This window comes from Dipodomys merriami, unplaced genomic scaffold (assembly GCF_024711535.1).
Source record: "Dipodomys merriami isolate MVZ:Mamm:240054 unplaced genomic scaffold, mDipMer1.0.p SCAF_45, whole genome shotgun sequence".
Classification (NCBI taxonomy): Eukaryota; Metazoa; Chordata; class Mammalia; order Rodentia; family Heteromyidae; genus Dipodomys; species Dipodomys merriami.
This window is the reverse complement of record NW_027206013.1, coordinates 2709696-2734234: the sequence shown is the minus strand read 5'-3', so window position 1 is coordinate 2734234 and position 24539 is coordinate 2709696. Positions and strand designations below refer to the sequence as shown.

The 24539-nt window shown below is 45.1% G+C and overlaps 2 protein-coding genes across 4 annotated transcripts in view; one reads left to right on the top strand and one right to left on the bottom strand.

Annotated features, from left to right (window-relative positions):
- Nucleotides 1–1685: 1685 nt before the first annotated feature.
- Nucleotides 1686–7985, bottom strand: Mrpl40 (mitochondrial ribosomal protein L40). Its single transcript, XM_069994336.1, has 5 exons — nt 7610–7985; nt 7211–7332; nt 6789–6872; nt 4470–4628; nt 1686–2113 (listed from the first exon to the last, which is right to left on the bottom strand). Exons 2-5 carry the CDS (start codon nt 7261–7263, stop codon nt 1789–1791), a joined length of 621 nt encoding a protein of 206 aa, XP_069850437.1. The 5' UTR covers nt 7264–7332; nt 7610–7985; the 3' UTR covers nt 1686–1788.
- A 27-nt stretch (nt 7986–8012) lies between these two features.
- Nucleotides 8013–24539, top strand: part of Hira (histone cell cycle regulator) — a 97229-nt gene continuing 80702 nt past the window's right edge. Inside the window, exon 1 of one of the 3 annotated variants that reach the window (XM_069994332.1) lies at nt 8013–8415. In XM_069994332.1, coding sequence (XP_069850433.1) covers nt 8379–8415 — 37 coding nt within the window. In that variant the 5' untranslated portion in view covers nt 8013–8378. The remainder of the gene's footprint in view (nt 8416–24539) is intronic. The other 2 variants (XM_069994333.1, XM_069994334.1) reach the window with 2 other exon arrangements.

Sequence of the window (24539 nt, the reverse complement as noted above, 5' to 3'; positions counted from 1 at the left end):
CTCAGCCTCTTGAGTATCTAGGATTTGGGATGTGAACCACCAGCACCTGGCCAAAGAGGGTATTCAAAGAAGTAAAGGCACTAAGGGCTCAAGCCAGCCCGGGCAGGAAAGTCTGTGAAACTTTTATCTCCAATTAATCACAGAAAAAGAAGTGGGGCTGTGGCTAAACTGGTAGAGAGCAAAGGAGCAAAAGGAGCTCAGGGACAGTGCCCAGAGTTCAAGTTCCAGGACTGCAAAAAAAAAAAAAAAAAAGGTTAATGGCCTTTATACCCCCTAGCTACTCAGGAGGCTAAATAAGATCTGAGAGTCAGAGTTGAGGCAGAGCACTGGCGAATGAGCAAAATAAGCCACAGCTACTGAGTTTGCATCTGGTCTGAGACCCTGGGAGGTGGAGGGGATGTGACAATCAAGGTTTGAAGCCAGCCCAGGCAGATTGGAGACTCTTTATCTAGAATCAACCAGCTACCGAAGTGTAGCCCAAGTGGCAGAGCACCAGTAACAAGCAGAAAAAGCTAAGTGAGAGCATGAAACACATACACACACATACACACACACACACACACACACACACACACACACACACACACACACACACAGAGTAATGAACTGCAAATGAAGTCATTAGGGTAGGTGGTCCACTCATCATGAGAAGAGCAGCCACTTGAAGACATGGGGAAAAGATGGCCATTTGCAAACCATGAAGACAGGCCTTAAAAGAAATCAAACCATTTGGGTATCAGTGGCTCATGCCTGTAATCATAGCTACTCAGGAGGCTGAGATCTGAGGATCATGGTTTGAAGCCAGCTTGGGCAGGAAAGTCTATGAGACTCATCTCCAGTTAATGACAAAAAGCTGTGGTAGATCACTTGCCTTGAAGCACAAAAGCTCAGGGGCAGTGCCCAGGCCCAGAGTTCAAGCCTCAGGACTGGCAAAAGGGGGAAAAATCTAACCATAGCCAGCACCGTGGCTCACCAGTGGCAGCAGTGGCTACTCAGGAGACTGAGCTCTGAAGACAGGTGCAGAGCTAGCTCTGGCAGAAGTCTGTGAGGCTCTTATCTCCAATTGCCCAGAAAAAGCCAGAAGTGGAGCCTGTGGCCCAAATGGCAGAGCACCAGCCTTGAGCACAAAAGTTCAGGCAGGGACAACACCCAAGTCAAGCCTTGAGGTCAAGCTAAAGCTGGCACCAAAAATTAAAATAAAACAAGGAAAAAAACTTTACTAGAGTCTCAGTTGTTTAAGCCACCAGCCTGGTGTTTTGTTATGGCAGCCTGAACAGATACATACATTAACCATTTACGGCAATAAATGAAACACCAAGCTCCTTGCTTCACTTGGACCTCATGCCCTCCTGGAGGACAGAGCAGCTTTAATGTGTCCCTAGCTTGTCCTATTCTCTAAAGCCTTCCTCCTAGCTCTTCTACCTGTACCACCAAGAAGGCATATCTTCTGGCAAAATCCTGCACATGCTTCACCTCCACTTGAGTTCCTCTGTGCCTCCTGCAGGTGGTACTTTCACTGCATAAGTGGAATCTTCCTTTTTTTAAACCTGTATTTTCTCCCACTGGAGAAGAGCTGATGTCATTGTCATCCTCATCAAAGTACTTGGCAGAGGCGCAGAATCTCTTGCCCCATCCATCTGCAGGTGGATTAATTTTGATTGTAACACAAGACACAGAGATGCTTCTGAGTATATTTTTATTTGCAACCATCATGTCTGGAAAGCAGATTCAACCCTAGACATTTTGCCTACTAAGGGTGGTGTGATCTGAAACGAGCTGCCTTCAGTTCTACCTCTTGGATTCTTGCTGTGTGTACACTGTGGTGATGTCACTGTATCTGCCTTCAGGGGGCTGGTAGTTAGAGATGGGTGGTGTGTAGTGTGGCCCTTCCCACTCAAAGGGGAACAGGCTGGGGTCCCGCTTGATAGCCTCAGAGTAGAGCTCTGGGGACTCAAGTTTCAGTTCCTGGAGAGCTTCTTGCTGGGCTTTCAGCATGGATGCGATGGCATTCCTCTCTGCCTCGTGTTCTTGCTGCTTGTGCCGTGACCACTTCTTCAGAAGCAGAGCTCTCCGCTCACTCTCCTCAAAGGAGAGTTCCACCTGAGGCCGCTGTCTGTGTACACATAAGTCCAGAGTGTGATGCTAGGATACCCACCTTGCTGGTATGGGCCCCTCTGTGACTGCACATGACCCAACCATCCCACGGTAAGGTACAGCCAAAACTCAGGAAAAAGCAATGAAAATCTCTATTCTTAACATTATTCAACATCACAAATTTATATTACCACCACTTGTTCTGTAACTTTGACCTGGATTTGGCCTCTAACTTGGTACAGGAAAGGGAAAAGACAAGGGCCGTATAGTTTAAGAAATCTAGAAACAAATTGTCTTATTACTTACATTTGTAACCAAGCTTAAAATAACACAGACCTGCTAGCCTTATGGCCCTCAGATCTGAAGCATATTTTCAGATATAAGAGAATGATGCTGTCATTTCTGTCTTATTTCTTTGGCTCGTCACACATTTCCAAAGAAATAGATAAAAGGACTATTCCTTCCCTTTGTTTCCTATAAAAATCTTATTTTAAAGAAAATAAATAAAGGTTTCCAAGAAAAGAAAAAAAAAAAACTACAAGTCAGGAACAAATCAAGAATAGAATGTAGAACCAGGTGCTAGTGGCCCGAGCTTGTGATCCTAGATACTCAGGAGGATCGTGATTCAAAGCCAGCTGGGGCAGAAAAGTCTATGAGACTCTTATCTTCAGTTAACCACCAGAAAACCGAAGTGGTTCTGTGGCTCAAGTGGTAGAGTGCTTGCCTTCAGCTGAAGAGCTTAAGAACAGCACCCAGGCCCAGAGTTAAAGCCCCACAACTGACCAAAAATAAATAAATAAATATAAAAAATATATATATATATATAATGTTGAAAATAGCAGAAGCTACAATTAACACTGAAGATCAAGGTTATTTGTTTCTATCAGGAGAGGAAACATCTCTGAGCTAACTGTGCTATTACTTTCTCTGCCTTTGTCAAGGGGTGATGTTGGAGAACAGTTACATGCACACCAAAATTCCAGGGAGACAAGGGCTTAGTTCAGTCTTGGAACACACACATATACACACAAAAGGACCTGCTGTCTCCTGTTTGCAGGGCAAGGTGCTATTTTATTTATTTATTTGTTTGTTTGTTTGTTTGTTGTTTTTTTTGTCAGTCGTGGGGCCTGAACTCTGGGCCTGGGCACTGTCCCTTAGCTCTTTAGCTCAAGGCTAGCACTCTACCACTTGAGCCACAGTGCTACTTCCAGCTTTTTCTGTTTATGTGGTACTGAAGAATCAAACCCAGAGCCTCATGCATGCAAGGCAAGCACTCTACCACTGAGCCAATTTCCCAGCCCCAAGGTGCTGTTTTATGATCCATGCTTTTTTTTTTCAGTCATGGAGCTTAAACTCTGTTTTCTGGGGGTTAATTGGAGGTAAGAGTCTCAGAGACTTTCCTGCCTAGGCTGGCTTTGAACCATGACCCTTAGATTTCAGCCTCCTGAGTAGCTAGGATTACGTATGAGCCACCAGCCCCTGGCACTTTTTTTGTTTTTGTTTTTTTTTCAGTAGTGGGGCTTGAACTCTGGGTCAGCTCTCCAGCTCAAGGTTAGCACTCTACCACTTGAGCCACAGTGCCACTTCTGGTTTTCTGGTGGCTTATTGGAGATCAGGATCTCACAGACTTTCCTGCCTGGGCTGGCTTTGAATCCCAATCCTCAGACTCCTGAGTAGCTAGGATTACAGCGCCTGGCTTTTTTTTTTTTTAGAAAGCAGCAGCTCGGTGCCTGTAGCTCACACCTGTAATCTAGCTACACAGAAGGCTGAAATCTGAGGACAATTGTTGAAAGCCACCCCAGGCAGAAAAGTCCCCATGAGACTCTTATTTCCAAGTAACCATTCAAAAACCAGAAGTGGTGCTATGGCTCAAGTGGTAGAGGGCTAGCCTTGAGCACAAAGAGGGTCAGGGACAACATTCAGGCCCTGAGTTCAAGCCCCACAACCAACCAAAAAAAAGAAAAGAAAGCAGCAAAACCTCCTAATTCTACATACAACATAACTGCAATACACATCAACTATGAGCATTCACATGTTGGGACAGACTCAGGGCTGCAGAACAAAGGCTCATGCCATGTGTCATAGCCAAGACTACTCACACAAATGAGCAACAACCCTTAGCACCCAAATTCTATTAGCATCTGGCCAGGACTCATCACATAATTGTCTGTTGTGGTGGGTTTTTTTTTTTTTCTTTTCTCCCTACTATCAGCCATTTCTCCAACTCCCAAAGGCACCATCAAGGAGAAAATAATCAAGAGTAGGGCCAAGTCAACCCTATATTATCATTAAAAGTGTGAACTTCAGCACAAACTACCTGAGGTTAAGGAGATTCCTTTGCCCAAAAGATTGCAAGCCCAAAGGATAACTCTTACCTTGATTTATCCAAGAACTTCACAGGAGTAATGAAATCTTCAATGGGAATTAGCTCTTGGTTAGCTTTTTCTAGTTTTCGGATTCTCTTTTTCAAACGGTCTTTTGCTGCCTGATCTTTTTTAGGATCTATCTTCTTCTTCTTGCGCATAGGTTCTGCTCTAATGGACAAAAATCAAACAAAGTGTGACACTGTCCAAAAAGCAATGTACTAATTACCTGATTTATGTAACTGCAACCTCTCTGTACATCACCTTTATGACAACAACAAAAAATAAAATTAAAACTAAAAAAAAGCAAACTAAATCAAACATTTTCCTTTTTAATCTCTGCGAGTTCAAAAAGCTCTCACCAGGGTTCCTGGTGAGAACTCTGTGGGTACTATCAACTCCAGGAAAAGGTACAAGGCGTGAAGGAGTTTTGAGTATAACTAAGGTAAAGTCTGATCTTTAGTTGTGTGATTCAGGTGTACCTCAGAGCTGCCCTGAAAAGTGAACATACTAAATTGACATATTAGAAGCTCACTATTCACATTTTAAGTGGACTTGGGACTTATTTCCCCATCTTACATCTTTGGCAAAAGTTCTAGTTAACTCTTTGGAATTTATATTCCAGTTGTAATAATATTAAGAATAATCAGTCTGGGGGGCTGGGAACGCGGTTCAGTGGTAGAATGCTTGCCCCGCATGCATGAGGCCCTGGGTTCGATTCCTGAGCACCACATAAGCAGAAAAAACCGGAAGTGGTGCTGTGGCTCAAGTGGTAGAGCGATAGCCTTGAGCTGAAGAGCTGAGGGACAGTGCTCAGGCCCAGAGTTCAAACCCCATGACCGGCCAAAAAAAAAAAAAAGAAAAGAATAATCAGTCTGGGAATGTGGCTCAGTGGTAAAGTGCTTGCCTAGCATGCATGAACCCTGGGTTCAATTCCTCAGTACCACATAAACAGAAAAAGCTGGAAATGGCACTGTGGCTCAAGCGGTAGAGTGCTAACTTTGAGCAAAAGAAGCTCCGAGACAGTGTCCAGGCCCTGAGTTTAAGCCCCAGGACTGGCAAAAAAAAAAAAAAAAAAAGCTCAGTTTTGTGTTTTTTTAGTGCCAGTCCTGGAGCTTGAACTCAGGGCCTGGGTGCTTGTCCCTGAGTTTTTTTTTCTCAAGGCTGGCTCTCTACTTGAAGCACAGATCTACTTCCAGCATTTTGGTGGTTAATTGGATATAAAGTGTCTCAGAATTTTCTGCCCAGGCTAGCTTTGGACCACAATCCTCAGATCTCAGTCTCCTGATTAGCTGGGATTACAGGTATGAGCCACTGATGCCAGGTTTGTTTGCTGTTGTTGTTGTTTTTCCAGGCTGGTCCTGAAGCTTGAACTTAGGGCTCATATGTTGTTTCTTTCTTTCTTTCTTTTTTCTTTTTGGTCAGTTGTGGGGCCTTAACTCTGGGCCTGGGTGCTGTCCCTCAGCTCCTCAGCTGTAGGCTAGCGCTCTATACTGGAGCCTCACCCCACTTCTGGCTTTTTCTGCTTATGTGGTGCTGAGGAATCAAACCCAGGGCCTCATGCATGCAAGGCAAGCACTTGACTACTGAGCCACCTTCCCAGCCCCCAAGTCTTACAGACTTTCTTGCCCAGGCTGGCTTCCAATTCTGATCCTCAGAGTAGCTAAGATTACAGATGAGCCACTAGTGCCAGCCTTTTTCTTTTCTTTTTTAAATTGGTATGCAGGTACTAGAGCTTGAATTAAGGGCCTACACGCTAACCTTATCTTTTTCGTTCATGGCTGACACTCTACCACTTGAGCTACAATGCCACTTCCAGCTTTTTTGTGGTTAATTGGAGAGACTCTTATAGACTTTCCTGCTGGGCTGGGTTGGGGACTGTAATCCTTGGATCTTACCCTTCTGACTAATTAGGATTACAAGGCATGAACCATTGGTACCCAGCAACAACTAAAATGTACATTAAAATGTACTGAATCAAGTTCCTGATAAGTGTCCAGAGTTCTAAGTGGAAATAACTATACTCTTTGAACCTCCCCCACCAAGGTAGACAGAATGAGCAGGGAAGATGAGGCCCACTTGTTCAATTTTGCCCTTTAAAATACACAAAATTTTCTTTTTTTTTTCTTTTTGCTTATGTGGTGCTGAGGAATCGAACCCAGGACCTCATGCATGCAAGCAAGCGCTCTACCACTGAGCCACCTTCCCAGCCCCGACACACAAAATTTTCTTTAAAGCTAATTGATATTTAAATTTTACTGGGAGAAGCTTTATAGGTGGCAAATTTTGCTAACCCAACATAGAAGGGTCAGACCCACAGCTGAATTTTACCTCATGGGAATGAGTTCCCAGAAGGATAACAATGAAGCTCGCTGGTGGGTGTCTCTGATCTGTGTCCACCAAGTTCCAGGAAACCTGAAGGAGAGACGACTGTATAAATATGTGATTCTCCCCGATGTACACCAAACGATACATACACACAAAATCACAGTGCTCGCCAAAGCCCGGGCGTTTTTAAGTATTACATATGACAAGGTCAAGGTGGAGAATTTTCAAAATACCCGATCACATCACATTTTTGGAAGAGGTCTGTAATCGCAAAGATCTTAAGATTTTCACCCATGGGAGACACAGCTTCCTGCTCCTTGAGATAACAGTGGACCAGGGTGAGAGGAAGAGAGGGAGCATCGAGAGGCCCCAGCTGCAAAAAGCCAGCCTGGGCACTCTGCCACACAGCCAGCATTGGTACTTACCCGCTTGGCGAGCGCAGCGCCCGCGCGGCACACAGCAGCACCGCAGAGGCCATGGCTTATCCTGCCGCTGACCTGCCGGCGACTTCCGGACGCGCGCCCCGTGACGGTCCGGCCTGCGGCGCCTAGACGAAAGTTCGACAGGCGCGCTGCCCCCGACTCTCGCGTTCCGGCCCTTTTCTCAGGCTAAGCCTGTCCTAGCCCCGCCCCTGACGCAGCCCCGCCCCTGGCGGCGCGCTTCGCGCCGCGCGCGCCAGAAGCGCTTCCACCTCCACCCGGCTTCCAGGGCCCACCCCTACTACGGCGGGCGCGGCCCGGCTAGGCTCCGCCTAGGTTCGTCCTCCCACCTCCCACCCCCACCCGCGCCAACGGACTGGCCGAGAGGTTGTCACCCTGCTCTACCCGGCCCAAATGTCCACATCTGTAAAAAATGGCCCCGATCTTCCAATAAACGAGTTCGCTTCAGCCTCCCCGCCACCCTTCGAAAGGCTGGCCTGTTCTTTTCTCGCATTTGTTCGAGTCTGGGGCGGCGGCCGAACGCCGGTGGCTGCATCTAGGCGCCAACACGGGGCTGGCACTTGGCAAGATGCCAGGTAGTGCGTGTTGATGTATGACGGAAGCTAGTTAATAAGTCGGACTCGGAACCACCGAGGTGAAGCTGGTGACAGGCTGTCCATAACACCCTGGCACAGCGTGCTGTCTGGATAGCTTATCCCGCCTTGCTGCAACTCCAGGCTCGGCTTGTCTGCCGCTGTCCGGTTCTCCCCATTCCTCGGTCAGTGGCCGCTCCTCGTCCGGATCCCCAAGCGGAGTCGCCCTACGCTGCCCCCAGTCTGCCAAAAGAGCCTGAGCGGCACGGTCCGCATTGGGAGCGGTTTCCCGCCGGGGCGATTTGGCAGGTGCGCGCCGTGACTTCCGGCGTTGCCCGGGAGCCGCCGGAGGAGGAGCGGCGCAGGGGATGCGGCTGCGGTGGTGGCGGCGGCGGCCGAGCGCGGGGGGCGGCTGTGGCGGCGGCTGGGGTCGCGGGCCGGCGATGGCGCGGCGGCGCTGAGGGAGCGGGGTGGGCGGCGGCCGGAGGGCGGGCGGCACGGGAGGAAGCGACGGCAGCAGCTCCATGGCCCGGGCGCGCTGAGGGACCCGGCTCTCGCTTCAGCCCGGCGGCGGCCGAACAATGAAGCTCCTGAAGCCAACCTGGGTCAACCACAATGGTGAGTGCGCAAGGGGTCGCGGGGAGGCAGAGCCCGGAGTGGGGTCGGCGTCTGGAGTCGGGTTGGAACCGCGCGCAGGCCCTGCCGGTCTCGTTCCCGCGGTGCCTGGTGCCCGGTGCCCAAGCTGCGGAGCCGGCCGGAGCGGACTTTGTCCTGCGCGCCGAGAAGCCAGCGAGCCCGGGCACGTGCTTTGCAGCGACGTCCGCCTTCGCCGAAGGCATTGGCGCGGAGTCCTGCGCCGCCCGCCCACCGGTAGTCCGCGGAGGGGCCTCGACCTGGCTCCTGGGCGCGCGCCTGGGCACTGGCCAGGTCCTACCACCCATCTTGCACTAGCCAGGATGTGCTCCCATGGTTCTGAGTGTGAAACCAGGGCGGCATCCCCCTGTGGCCCGGTGGAGACCTAGATCTGCGGGAGGAACTGTTACTACCTTTGCCGAGGCCTGGAGCTGTTGACAGTGCCCCCATTCGGGGACTGTCGTCCAGGAATGGGAAGGCTCAGACCAAAGTCCTATATAGGACCACGAAAAAGCCACCTGGAGTGCCTGCCAGTGGCATCGGGGCAACTAGGATTCGGGGCGAGTGGGCACATGTGACCTAGAGCAAGGCGCTTTCTTAGCTCTGCAGTAGTGACCTCAAAGAATCGCCTCCGGAGAAAGGTTCCCCTCCCCTCTAGTTAAGCCCTCACTCCGGTAAACTGAGGTCGGTGGTAACTAGCCGTTTTGCCCTAGTTGTGCTTTCTTGGCAGGAGAGTTGGTCTTTGCTCCCCAGGGAAAGGAAAGAGATAGAGCTCTTTCCCTCCACTGACAATACCGGATTACGAGAAATACCCCCAGGAGGCAGGTAACCTCTTTTGCAAAAGGGTCATCCTGATACTGTCTACTTTGTAGTGCAACTAGAGGGAGCTACAGTTTTCTTTTAAAAGCAATGGTAGATGCTTCTGCCTTTTTTCTTTTTTAATACATGTGGCTTTTTTTCATTTTCAACTTGACCCCACGATACTCTAGACTCCTACAACCAAACTTAACATCTGTCTCCTGAGGGTTTGTGTGTGTGTGTGTGTGCGCGTGTGCGTGTGCGTGTGCGTGTGCGCGCGTCTGTCTGTCTGTCTGTTTGTTGTTGCCAGAAGTGCTCTCCTTGCAATTTATTGTATTACATCGTTTTCATTTTTCAGGGTTCAGGTCAGGTCATCTTTCCGATTTTTTTTTTTTCCTCTCGGTCACGGGGCTTGAACACAGGGCCTGGGCGTTGTCCCTGAGTTTTTCTGCTCAAGTCTAGTGCTCTATCATTTGAAGCCACAGTTCCACTTCCAATTTTCTGGTGGTTAATTGGAGATAAGAGTTTTATAGACTTTCCCACCTGGGCTGACTTTAACTCTAATCCTCAATTCTCAGCCTCCTGAGTAGCTAGGATTACAGGCATGAACCACCAGCACCCAACTTTTTTTTTTTTTAAGTGCTGGTCTTGGGGCTTGAACTCAGAGTCTGGGAACTGTTGCTAAACTTTTGTCCCAAGGCTAGCACTCTACCACTTTATCCACAGCTCCACTTTGAGGGTTTTTTGAGGTTTATTGGAGTTAAGTGTCACTGACTTTTAAGTTAAGTGTCACCAGACTTTTCTGCCTGGGCTGGTTTCTCACTGTGATCCTCAGATCTCAGCCTCAGTCATTGGCACCTGGCATTAACCTTTTTCTTTTGAAGCTATGGCAATGGAGTTATCCTACCATATGTGTTGTGTATCTGTCCCTGTGTTTTGCCTTGTTTTGCAGTTGTGACTATTTTCATTCCCCTTGGTATAACCTGCTGAACTCAGCAATACCTTTCATGTAATAAGTATATGATAACTATTAGGTAAAAACTAAGAAAGCTAGCCTGGTGCTGATGGCTCATGACTGTAATTCTAGCTGCTCAGGAGGCTGAGATCTGAGGATCACTGATCATAGTCAGCCTGGGTAGGAAAGTTCTTGAGACTCTTACCTCCAATAAACCACTCAGAAAAAAGGAAGTGGCATGGTGGCTCTAGTGGTAGAGCACTAGCCTTGAGCTAACAAGCTGAGGGACAGCTTCAGGCCCAGAGTTCAAGCCCTATAACCAACAAAAAAAAAAACTGAGAAAGTTGAGGTTTCCATATTTATGAAGACTCAACTAGGTCTCTTATGCTGGTGAAATCCTTAAAAATTGTAGTTGAATTATTTCTCCTGTTGATCTTGAGGAGCATTTCTTGATATAAAGAGTATACATCTTTCCTTGTAGAAGTGTTATAATTCTAAACTGCAACTCTTGGGATCAGGAAAGGAAACATTTTGTTATGAACTAGTTTGTGAAAGTGAAAGTCTGGAGGGATTTTTGTATTGAAATTGATTTGCCTAAATTCATTTGTTTAGCCTTTTCCAGCCTTTTCCCTATCTTCACTAATTTGATTTCTTCCTGTTTTCTTTTGGTACCTGGGGCTTGAACTCAGGGCCTGGGCACTGACCCTGAACTTCTGTGCTTAAGGCTAGCACTCTACCAGTTGAGCCACAGCTCTACTTCCTGACTTTTTGATGATTAATTGGAGATAAGAGTCTTAAAGACTTCCCTTTCTCGACTGGCTTTGAACTGTGATCTTCATATCTCAGCCTTCTGAGTAGCTACTAGGCCTGAGCCACCACTACCCAGATTGAGTTCTTCCTTTTTGATAAGCTCTTTTGTAGGACAAAAGTTGTAAGCCAAGTAAGCAAAAGTATGTCAAGGTGCTTATATAGGCACCAATGAGTGAGTCTACAACCAAGTCAGCAGCCTGGTAGAGGAGAATAGTGGGCCTACAGTCTCCATGGGACTAGAATGGAGCTTGAAAACATCTGCTTTACATGCTTCACCATATGATTGTAGAGGTCATCTGGGAACAGAAATAAAGTGCTTTAGGAAATAAAGTGTAATAAACAACATTGAGGCTTTGGCTGAGTGGGATTTAACTTTTTTAGACTTGTTCTTTGTCAGTTTTCTTCCTTTTAAAATCTAAAATCAAACTCAGTCTCATGGAGTGGTTAGGAGGCCTATTAAGAATAAAATTCACTATCCTAGAGGATAATAATATTGGTGTGAGTTACTGCTGAGCACGTCTTTAGTAGTGAGGAGTAATGGGAGCTACTTTCCAGCCTGCCCCTTGATGGTAGGTAATAGCTAGTAAACTTGAGTTTCCTTTGGTTGAAAAGCAAAAGCTGTGCTGTTTTAGGAGCACTTTCTGGCTTCTTTGCTCTCTAGTCTTGTTTCCTGTCTCCTTATGCAGCATGAACATAGTGTTTCTGTCATCTGAATCCAAAACGGGAAGGAAAAGAAAGCTCAGTGCTTGTGTCCAGGGTGACAAGTGATCCATTCAGAGTAGAGAGAGAAGGCATCTACAATAGCACAGGTTAAAGTATTCTGTTGCATTGTAGTCATACTTTGGTCTTCATTTTCTTGGCTGGTTTTTAAACAAAAAAACAACTAAGTTTTCTCAGCCTTAGCACTATGGGACATTTTCGGTCATATAACTTGGTGAGGGAGCAATGTGTTATGGGTTTGTTTAGTAACATCCCAGGTCTCTACCCACTAAATGTCAGGAGTACCTAGCCCACCAATATTTGTCACAATGAAAAATCATCTCTACATATTGCCAGTGTTCACTGGTAACCAAAAGCACCCCCAATTGAGATGTCTGGTCTAAAAATTGGTTTACTAATAAATTGGTATCATTAAAATTTGCCTTGGATGTGGAATTAAACTGGGCTCAAGATGCTATCATTGGGACTGGGAATGTGGGTAGAGTGCTTGCCTAGCATGCATGAAGCCCTAGGTTCTATTCCTCAGTACTACATAAACAGAGGATGCCAGAATTGGCTCTGTGGCTCCAGTGGTAGAGTGCTAGCCTTGAGCAAAAGAAGCTCAGGGACAGTGCCCAGGCCCCAAGTCTAAGCCTTGGGACTGGCAAAAAAAAAAAAAAAAAAAAAAAAGATGTTATCATTTTGTTTAGGGGATGGGTACTGGGGCTTAAGTGCTTCCTTGCTTAGCTTTTTCACTTAAGGCTATTACTCTACCACTTGAGCCACAACCCTGTGGCCAGCTTTACTGGTTAATTGGAGATGAGACTTTCTTGGATTTGTCTGCCTGAACTGACTGGGAACCAAGATCCTCAGATCTCAGCCTCCTGAGTAGCTAGGATTATGAACATGTATCAAAATTGGAGGTCTTAGTAAAATTGCATAACTGTGAATAGTCATATCTTCCAATTCACCCTATACCCAATATAAAAGATTTCCTTAGCTAGGCGCCGGTGGCTCATGCCTGTAATCCTAGCTATTCAAGAGGCAGATCTGAGGATTGCTGTGTGAAGCCAGCCTGTGCAGAAGAGTCCATGAGACTCTCATCTCCAATAAACTATTCAAAAAGCCAGAAATGGGCTGGGAAGGTGGCTCAGTGGTAGAGTGCTTGCCTTGCATGCATGAGGCCCTGGGTTCAATTCCTCAGCACCACATAAGCAGAAAAAGGCAGAAGTGGCACTGTGGCTCAAGTGGTAGAGCGCTAGCCTTGAGCTGAAGAGCTCAGGGACAGTACCCAGGCCCAGAGTTCAGGCCCCATGCCTGGAAAAAAAAAAAAAAAGCTGGAAATGGCTCTGTAGCTCAAGTGGTAGCGTATTAGCCTTGAGCAAAAGATTGCTGTAAATTATGATATGAAATAATAGGTAATAATATTTGTCATGTATATAGAAGTTGTATGCCCATAACTTTTCTACCTGTTTTTTTTTTTTTTGGACATGGGGGCTGAACTCTGGGCCCAGGAGCTGTTCCTCAGCTCTTCAGCTCAAGGCTAGTGCGCTACCACTTGAGCCATAATGCCACTTCAGGCTTTTTTCTGCTCATTTGGTGCTGAGGAATTGAATCCAGGACCTCATGCACGCAAAATGGCTGGAAGTGGCGCTGTGGCTCAGGTGGTAGAGTGTTAGCCTTGAACTCAGGGCCTGGGCTTGTCCCTCAGCTTGTTTGCTGAAGGCTAACACTCTACTACTATTAAGCCACATTCTCAGCCCTAGACTTTTTGTTTCAAGGTTTATAATTTGTTTGTTTAATAATGCTCATCCCTCGGAATTTTTTCTGGAATTCTTACTCCTGGGAAGATAGCATTCTTTTTCACCTCTTTAGTGAAGCTTATTCTAACCAAGGAAGAAGACCAAAACTTTTGCCTCTGGTTCATGATTTCAGATATTTGAGAAATTTCTCAATAATAGTAATACTATTATAGCATAATAATAGCTAATAACATTTTATGATGCATGTCTGTGATTCTCTTCTCCTGTCTCATTCCAAAGAGGATTTTAAGAGGTGAGTCAGCATAATAGGGAAATATGGGTTAGATGAAGGATAAGAAAGTCAGGAGCCCTCATAGTAAGGACTGCAGTCCAGTGTCTGAGAATGGTCTAGGAGGGAACTAATGGTGATAAATGAGTGCAGTGGTGGAGTGATTCACTTGGGTTACTCTAAGTCAGTGGTTCTCAAATGGGCAATGGTGGGATACGTTTTGAGTTTTACAGCTGCTGAGATGGAGTGCTGATAGCATTGGCAGAGGACAAACCTATTGTTAAGCATAAACTGTATACAGGACACTCTACCTCTTAGCACCCAACTCATTTCATGTGAGTGTGAGTGCATGCACTAGTGTATCAGACCTGGGGCTTGTACTCAGGGCCTGGGCACTGTCCTGACCTTCTTTTGCTCAAAGCTAGCATTCTACCACTTGAACCACAGCTCCACTTCCAACTTTTTTTTTTTTTGGTCGGGGGTAATTTATAACTGGCTTTCTTGCCTGGGCTGACTTCAAACCATTATCCTCAGATCCTGAGAAGCTAGCACATGATTGACTGGCACCTAGCACCCAAATCATTTTTTCCCCTCCTTTTCTTTCTTCTTTCTTTCTTTCCTTCTTTTTTTTTTTTTTTTTGGGGTCCGGTCATGGGGCCTGAACTCTGGGCCTGGGCACTGTCCCTCAGCTCTTCAGCTCAAGGTTAGCACTCTACCACTTGAGCCACAGCACCACTTCTGGCTTTTTTTCTTTTTGCTTATGTGGTGCTGAGGAATCGAACCCAGGGCTTCATGCATGCAAGGCAAGCGCTCTACCACTGAGCCATCTTCCCAACCCTCCTTTTTATTTGTTTGCAAAACCGGAGTTTGAACTTATGGCCTTCAGCTTGTTAGGCAGGTATTCTACCTCTAAGCCATACCCAAAGCCCCTTTTTGCACCAATTTTTTTTTTAAGATAAGGTCTCACTTTTTGCTTAACTATGTACCTGGAACACAGTCCAACTCTTTCCCTTCGTAGATGGGATGGCAGATATGAACTTGTGGGAGAGAGTGCTTTGCCCCTGGAGGGTGAAGACCTGTGCACCCATGGCACCCGTGGAAGGCCAGTTGGAGGTGAGGATGGCGCCATGTAAGGAAAGAGCATTCCAGGCAGAGAAAATGACAAGAACTTGTCTGGCTGGTTTGAGGAATAGCAAGGCTGTCATTGTGCTTGCCAGTGAACTGACTCAGAACACTTGGTAGGCTGCTGTAGGCTTTGATTCATTCTGCAGTGGAAACAGAGGACTGATTTGGGGCTTGGAGGTCTTTCTGCCTGATGCACTGAGAATAGATTGAGTGTGGGAGCATGGGAGAGAGCTGAGAGACCAGTTTTGAGGCTATTAAATGATCCAGTCAAGAGATCATCATGTTGGACAGGGAGGATAGTAATGGTCATAATAGTGACAAGTATATATTTAAATGTCCATATATAATATGTATATACTATATATATATAGAGAGAGACACTAAGCATCTGTAACTCAAAATCTGAAATGTTCCAAAATACAGAGTACCAACATAATGCCAGAAGTAGAAATTCTGTTTCATGCACAAAATGATACTGTATACTATATACTGTATACTGTAAACAGTTACCTTCAGACTATGTGTGTAATGTGTATATGAAACAAATGAATCTATTTTGACTTGGATCCCATCCCCAAGATGGGATCATCTCATTATGTATCACCTCATTATATATATAAAATGTAAAATCTGAAACACTTACGGTCCTAAACATTATAGATAAGGAATACATCATAATACATAATACAGAAAGAATGCCTTATGCATTTTATAAAAAAGGTTTGTATGTTACTTACTATATTTTGTATAGTATGTAGAATATTACATAACTGATACATTGTGAATATAGTAGTACTGTGATACATTATACATATTTTACATATACAAACATAGGCAATTTTTTCAGTGCTAATCATGGAACTCAGTAGCTATAGATAAAATGTTGATTTGTTTTTGAGACAATCTCATTATGTAGCCCAAACTGTCCACAAACTCTTGATCTATCTGCTTTAGCTTCAAGAGTGTTGAGATTACGGAAATGTACCACCTTATCCAGCCATAAATAAGTTATTTTTGGGTACAGTTTACATGATTAAATGCCCTGATACAATTTGATGAGTTTTTACAAAAGGCTATATCATATAACCTAGTCCTTGATCAAGATAAGGAATATTTGCATGCCTCCATGAATCTGTTGGAAAGGTAGAATCAACAAGGTGAAAAGTGGAAGACAGAATAAGGGAAGACAGGATTGTTTCTGTTAGAAAAGACTTGCTGTCAGCTGAGCTTAAGAACACTGAAAGGGGCAGATTTAAGAGGGAAGCTTCCAGATTCAAATATAGACTGTATGAGCCAGTGAGACCAAGCACAGGACCATTATCCAGCAACTGTTTGATGTGTGTGAGTTCACTTACCTTCTCCCTTTGGAAGACACTAGAGCTCCACTCTAAAGCTGTTAAAGGAAAGAAAAAATATCTGGGTTTAGTGCTTTTAACTTATAAATTTATTTTATTATTTTTTTAATTTAATTTTTTTGGTCATGGGTCCTGAATGCTGTGCCCTGGCACTGTCCACTTGAGCTATAGCGCCACTTCCAGATGTTTCTGCTTAGGTGGTGCTGAGGAATCAAACCCAGGGCCTCAGGCATGCTAGGCAAAAGCACACTACCACTGAGCCACGTTCCCAGACCAACTTATAACTTTTAAAATACTTTTCCTAATGATAAAAACAACATAAGCTCACTTTAGGAAAGATTAAAAATACAAAAAGAAAATTTGTTAAAACTACTTTAGAGCCAGATACCAGTGGCTCACACCTGTAATTCAAACTACTCAGGAGGCTGAGATCTGAGGATCATGGTTCAAAACCATCCTGGGCAGTAATGTCCGTGAGAGTTTTATTTCCAATAAACTACTCAGATAAAGCTGGAAGTGGCACTATGGCTCAAGTGGTAGAGCACTAGCCTATAGAAAAAAAACAAACAAACCCAGAAGCTTGGGAACAGAGCCCAGGCCCACCCAGATTTCAGGCTCCAGGAGAGAGAGAGAGAGAGAGAGAGAGAGTGTTTAAAAGCCTACAGTGTGTGTGTGTGTGAGAGAGTGTTTAAAAGCCTATAGAGTGTGTGTGTGTGTGTGTGTGTGTGTGTGTGTGTGTGTGTGTGTGTGTGTGTGTGTGTGTGTGTGTGTGTGTGTGTGTGTGTGTGTGTGTGTGTGTGTGTGTGTGTGTGTGTGTGTGTGTGTGTGTGTGTGTGTGTGTGTGTGTGTGTGTTAAAGCCTACATTGGGAGTCAGGTGCTGGTGGCCATGCCTGTAATCCTAGCTACTCAGGAGGCTGAGATCTGAACATCGAAGTTCAAAGTCAGCCCCGACAATTTAATTAATCACCAGAAAATTGGAAGTAGTGCTATGGCTCAAAGTGGTAGATGGTAGACTGCTAGACTTGAGCCAAAGAGCTCACTCAGGTCCTGAGTTCAAGCCCCATGGCTGGCCAAAAAACAAACAAACCCCAAAACCTACTTAGGGTCATTTTTCTGGGTGTGGTGGTTCTTGCCTATAATCCCAGCTACTGAGGAGGCAGAGGTAGGAGGATCACATTCTAAGCATTGGCAAAAACATGAGACCTTATGTGAAAAAAAAAAAGTTCATGTGGCTCAAGTGGCAGGGTGCTTGCTCAGTAAGCACAAGACCTTGAATTCAAATTTCAGTACTACAAAATAAACAGTTTATATGACCTGTCAGACCAATTGGAAACAAGTACCTGGTTAGCTTGGTGCTTTTTAATTTGTTAATTAATTTTTTTCTTTTTTTCTTTTTTTGGTTATGGGACTTAAACTCAGGGCCTCAGTGCAGCCCCTAAACTCTTTTGCTGAAGACTAGTTTACTGCCATTTTGAGCCACAGCGCTACTTCCAGTTTTTGAGTGGTTAATTGGAGATAAGAGTCTCATGGGGCTTTTCTTCCCAGTCTAGCTTTGAACTACAATCCCCAGATCCTAGGATTATAAGTGTGAGCCATCAGCTTCTGGCTTAATTTATTATTTTGTGGCAGTAACTGGAGCTTGAATTCAGTGCTGAGAGGACAGCTGAGTGGTGTGCTTTAGTTTTTTTGTTCAAAGTTAGTACACTTTGTAACTTGAGTCATAGCTCCACGTCCAGCTTTTTGGTGGTTAATTGGGGATTAGAATCTCAACGACTCCCCTTCTATGGCTGGCTTCAAACCACAATCCTCAGATCTCAGCCTCTTGAGTAGTCAGGATAATAGTCATGAGGTACCAGCACCTAGCATGATTTGGTGCTTTTTAAAAACACATATTTTGTTTAGTGTGCACTCCACAAGATAAAAGTATCTGAAATTACTATAAAACCGTAGCCAAATCTCCATCTGTGACTTTAGTGTATATCATCCCTGATAGCCCGTCAGAGTAACTAAAAATGTTGCTGTGCATTTTCACTTTTTTTTTTTTTTTGATCGGTTGTGGTGCCTGAACTCTGGGGCTGGGCACTGTCCCTCAGCTCTTCAGCTCAAAGCTAGAGCTCTACCACTTGAGCTACAGTGCCACTTCCGGCTTTTTCTGCTTAGTGGTGCTGAGGAATCCAACTCGGGGCCTCATGCATGCAAGGCAAGCACTCTACCACTGAACCATCTTCCCAGCCCTAATACCTTTCTTTCATTGTTTCCTTAACTAATGTTGTTGGTTAGTTAAAAGCATGGTAATAATGTAGGGCTACCTCTTTCATGGTTAAGTCCTATCTATAACATTTGGGGGGGGGGGCTGGGGGCTAGTTCTCAGGCTTGAACTCAGGACCTAAGCACTGCCCGTAAGCCTCTCTGTATTCCAGGCTAACGCTCCTACCACTTGAGCCACAGCACCACTTCTTATTCTGAGTAGTTTATTAGAGATAAGAGTTTTACAGACTGTTCTTTGAGGGCTGGCGTCAAACCATGATCCTCAGGTGTCAGCCTCCAGAGCAGTTAGGATTATAGGTATAAGCCACCAGCACCTGCTTTCCTATTATTCCTTCTCCTCCTTCTCCTTCTCCTCCTCCTCCTCCTTGTTGGTCATAGGGCTTGAACTCTGGGCCTGGGCGCTATCCTTCAGCTCAAGGCAATCACTCTACCACTTGAGCCACAGTGCCACTTCCACTTTTCTGGTGGTTTATTGGAGATAGAGTCTCACGGATGTTCTTTCCTGGGCTGGATTTGAACTGTGATCCTCAGATCTCAGCCTCCTGAGTAGCTAGGATTACAGGCGCCCGCTCTTATTACATTTCTAATGAAAGTAGATAGAAGATACTGGATTTACAGAAATTCATTTTGTAGAAAACTTTTGAGGAATATCTCTTCTAGAAAATCAAGATTTAAAAAGAGTATTAAAGTGTTATCAAGTAGCCAGGCTCTGGAAGTTCATACCTGTAATCCTAGCTACTCAGGAAGCTTGAGATCTGGAAGCTGAGATTTGAGGATCCCAGTTCGAAACCAGCCCAGGCAGGAAAGTCCATGAAATTCTTGTCTCCAATAAATTACCAAAAAAGCCAGAAGTGACACTGGCTCAATGGTTGAGTACTGGCCTCAAGCAAAAGAAGTTCAGGGATAGCACCCAGGCCCTGAGTTCAGGACTGGCACCAAAAGAGGCGGGAGGAGGGAGGGAGAGGGAGAAACAAAAATGGTCATATGGGGCTGGAAATGTGGCTTAGCAGTAAAGTGCTTGCCCTGCATGCATGAATCTCTGGGTTCAATACCTCAGTACTACAAAAACAGGAAAAGCTGAAAGTGGTGCTGTGGCTCAAGTGGTAGAATACTAGCTTTGAGCAGAAGCAGCTCAGGGACAGTGCCCAGGCCCTGAGTTCAAGCCCCACGACTAGGGGGTGGGGGGGGGGGGGAGGGAGAAGAGTTATATGGTTGCTACAGTTTCCTTCCTGTGTTGAATGTTTTTAGTCTTAGCTACCTGACACCTATGAATTGTCATTGTATAGTGCTTACTAAGGAAGACTGGAAGAAGTTTTTGTGGTTGAAGCTAGTAGAGATAACAGCAGCAGGTGGCTTTGTGAGTCAGCCAAGGGTGCTTCCCACCTGCAGGCAGTTGGTGAAATCTGAGCTCTACAACAGGGTATCAGAAGCCTGCCTTCCAGAGATTAGAGTACCCTTGACACTAAAGGAAGTTTGAATTTCACACCTCTACTGTGAGCTTTTCTTCAGACATTTAAAACCAAACTTCCTGATAGGTTCTAAGCCACTGGTCTAGGGCACTAGAAGTGAATCAGTGAATTAGACAGAATTATTAAGCAATTGGGGACCCGGATTTACATTTCAGGGTATGGGTATATACCAAGACCTCAGAGGGAGGGGAGAAGTAGGTAAGAAAAAAAGAAAGTCAGGGCTGGGAAGGTGGCTCAGTGGTAGGGCGCTTGCCTTGCATGCCTGAGGCCCTGGGTTCGATTCCCCAGCACCACATAAGCAAAAAGAAAAAAGCCGGAAGTGGCGCTGTGGCTCAAGTGGTAGAGCGCTAGCCTTGAGCTGAAGAGCTGAGGGACAGCGCCCAGGTCCAGAGTTCAGGCCCCACGACCGGACCGTACCAGGTCAATTGGTCATATCAGGTTGGGGAAATAATACTTTTGTTTGTGCTTGTAGCTCAGGCTGGCCTCCAACTCATGATCCTCCTACTTTAGTCTCCCAAGTGCTGAGAGTAGGAAATAATACTATTTTTGTATGTGTGTGTGCCAGAACTGGGGCATGAATTCGGGGCCTCATGCTTAGCTTTTCCACTCAAGGATGGTGTTCTGCCACTTGAGGCACAACTCTACTTTGAGCTTTTTGGTGGTTAATTGGAGATAAGAATCACATGGACTTATCTGCTGGGCTGTTTTCAAACATTGATCCTCAGATCTCAGCCTCTTGAATAGATATGCTTACTGGCATCAGCACCTTGCTAGGAAGTGGGGCGGGCGGGGGCGGAAAGGGAGAGGGAGAAGGGAGAGAGAGCAGGAGAGTAAATGTCAGTGTATCAGTCCTTGAACTCAGGACCTGGGCACTGTCCCTGGGCTTTTTTGCTCAAGGATAGTGTTCCATCACTTGAGCCACAGCTTCTTTTCCAAGTTTTCTGGTAGTTAGGTGGAGGTAAGAGTCTCACAGACTTTTTGCCTGGGCTGCCTTTAAACTGTGGTCTTCAAATCTCAGTCTCCTGAGTAGCTAGGATTATAGATATGAGCCACTAGTGCCCAATAGGAAATATTTTTAAGTAGAATCTCTAAGGTAGGGTCTTTACAGTAGTATAAGCAACTTATGAGAGGTTGACATTTAGCAAAGACTTGAAGAGGGTGTGAAGAAGGGAGTTACTCTATATGTCTGGCAGAAGAGCTTTCTGGGCTTTGAGAGATGGAGAACACTACAAAACCAAGGGGCAAGAATGTGCCTGCATCCAGGACCAGAACTTTGGTGGTGGGCAGGTGCTGAGGGTAGAAAAGCCCTAGTTTATGTGTGTATGGTATAACTGTTGTGCAGAGCCTGTTGGCTTCCCCCTTTTAAGGATGATCTTGACTGTGCTGAGCAGATCATGGATATGACAGACTTGGAAAAGGAGATGACATATAGCAAAAATCCTTTATGCATTTTGTCTATTTTCTGAATAACATTTTTTATAATATTACATTGACATCAAAACAATCTGCCTGTCTTACTCAGATTCCCTAGTGTTATCTCTGTTCATTTGTGTATATGTGTGTTGTGTGTGTTCAGTATAGTATAATTATCACCTGTATATATTCATATATCTGTCACAGTCAAGATAGTGAACAGTTCCAACACTTTTTCTTTGTTGTTTTTCTGTGTTAATACTTGGGCTTGAACTCAGGACCTTGCACTCTTGCTTAGCTTTTCTCTCACAACTGGTGTTCTTCTGCCACTGATAACCTCCAGTCTGGAATTATGTTGCTTAATTGCAAATAGTGTGCTTTGGATTTGCCTGCCTGGGCTTGTGCAAACCACAGTCCTCTGGATCTTAGCTTCCTGAGTAGCTAGGGTTACATGTGTAAGCCACTGTTGTCTGGCTCCAACCTTTGGTGGTGGTGGTGGTCGTTGTGGTGGTCGTTGTGGGTCTTGGACTCTGGGCCTGGCTGCTGTCCCTAGCGCTCTACCACTTGAGCCACAGCGCCACTTCCAGTTTTCTGGTGTTTCTTGTTGTTGTTGTTGTTGTTGTTGTTGTTGTTTTTTGGTCCAGTTGTGGGTCCTGAACTCTGGGCCTGGGCGCTATCCCTCAGCTCTTCAGCTCAAGGCTAGCGCTCTACCACTTGACCTACTTGAGCGCCACTTCTGGCGTTTTTTTTTCTTTTTGCTTATGTGGTGCTGAGGAATCGAACCCAGGGCCTCAGGCATGCAAGGCAAGCACTCTACCACTGAAGCCACCTTCCCAGCCCCTCTGGTGGTTATATTGGGGATAAGAGTCTCACGGATTTTCTTGCCCAGGCTGGCTTTGAACCGTGATCCTTAGATCTCAGCCTCCTGAGTAGCTAGGATTACAGGCATGAGACACTGATGCTTCACCCCATCATGACCATTTTTAAGCATAAAGTTCAGTAGTATTACAATTTACATTGCCATGCAGCCAATCACCAGAATTTGTCATCTCATAAAACTATACCCACTAAGCAATAACTCCTTTTTCTCTTTTTCACCCAGCTCCTGATAACCACCATTCTTCTGTGTGTTTCCATGAGTTCTAGATACTTTATATATGTAGATAGAAGCATTTCTTATTTGTCTTTTTTGTGACTGCCCTATTTTTATTTTTATTTTATTTTTTTGGGTCAGAAACCAGACTCAAACTCGGTATCTGATGCTTTTGATTATTGGCTAGCACTCTACCACCTGAACCATGGCTCCAACACCCTGCCCTATTTTATTTAACATAGTGTCTTTGAGGGCCATCCATGTCAGAGCATTTATAAGAACTTCTTTCCTTTAGAAGGTTGAATTATCTAGACTATCACATTTTATTTAGGTTAAGATTTACATATTTACACACCACACACACACACACACACACACACACACACACACACACATATGGGGGGGCGGTGTGTAATCATTCTCAAAACCAATGGACTGCCATGGGTATGTAGGGACAGTGTTCCCTCCAGAGTTGATCAGAAAAGATTGTCTGGTATCCCTATGTCTAGGGTATCTGTTATCTTTTGTTTCTGTCTCTATACAAAGAAAGGCCAAAAGTTGGAGAGAGCTGAAAACTCACATTTATTATTACCATGCCACTGGAAAAAAGTTCCCTATTCAGTCAAGCTATAAGATTCTTTTCTTAGGCTCTTCTCACAGATCCTTTTCTTTAGAAACGGCACTTTCCTACTGACAGAATGAGTGATTGCTTTCCTGGGGCTAAAAGCTATAGAGCTGTAAGGAGCACTTCTAGCCAGTGCTGTGCTGGTGGCTTTGCTACAATATTTCATTTACTTTGCTGTGTATCACAAAGAAAGAAAGAATGATGCCAGTTAAACCAATTATCCCTTTATCAAGGTGCATTCCAATCTGAAAAATACTGAAACATGAAACAGACATGTAGCACACCATCTTAATCTAACAGGATGCTTGTAAGGATGAACATGTTCTTACTACTTTTTTCAGATTAGGAAACTGGTATTTGAAGAGATCCAATAATTTACTGAAAGTAACACAGCTGGTAGTAATCTGGGTTGAGGTTTGAACCCAGAGAAGTTAAGACTAAATCCGAACCAGTTCCCAACCTTGACTTCCACCTTTTCCCAAAAGCTTGTGGCCTCTTCACATTCCCAACCCCACCACCTAGTCTTCCATAGAGCTGTTATGGAACCACAATGTGATTTCCTTGGCATTTCCCAGTCCAAAAGTACCTTTAGAGGAGAGCTGAGCTCCTTAATGGGACCTTGACAGGCTTTGCCCATCTCTGGAGCTCTGCTTTGCAGCAGCGCTTCAGACTATCTCTTACTTTCATGTTGTATGTCCTCTGCTTCAAATTCTTACCAACTCTTCTGGTTGACTCCCTCTCAACCTTTGAGACTTAGTTCAATTGTTATTTCTACTGGAAGCTCCAGGCTGAGTTTGGTGGTTGTCTACCATGTAACTGTCCATTATTGCACATTGACCAGTGGAGTTTATATGATTATAATTCTGGAAGCTTACTGGGGGCAGGGGCTATGCCAGATATATCTTTACTTTCTCATTGCTCGCCCACCCTAGGCACTTTGTAGACATTCACAAAAGTGAATGGAGTGAGAAAGTATTCAGTTGATGTACAAATGAATTTGTTGTAAAGGACATAGGTCATACTTGCTACTCATGCAGCCACCAAGCGTGGTCTGGCTCAGTCTGCATGTGTTCTTGGTCAGCAAGGTGACTTGTGATGTGCAGGTATTTCTGACATGCTTCCTGAGAAGGCCAATGTCATACAATGTCTCACAGACTTGCATGACTGGAAAGCAGTCAAAGGGCAAATGGTTGGTCTTCCCTGATGCTGGTCACAACTCATGTTCCATCACATAGAACTGCTTTAGTTAAAAAGACAAATGCCTTCCTCAAGTTGACTTAATCAGAAAAGTTAACAAATTGGAATTCTTTTTTTTTTTTTATCTTTTTTTTTTTTTAAGACAATTTACCCTAAACTTTCATGATAACTAACCATTGGATATTTTACTCATGATTCTGTAACTTAGGATGGCTTGAGTAGAATGCTTCGTCAGTGTTTTCTACATAGCAGCTTGGGTCTTCTTGAAAA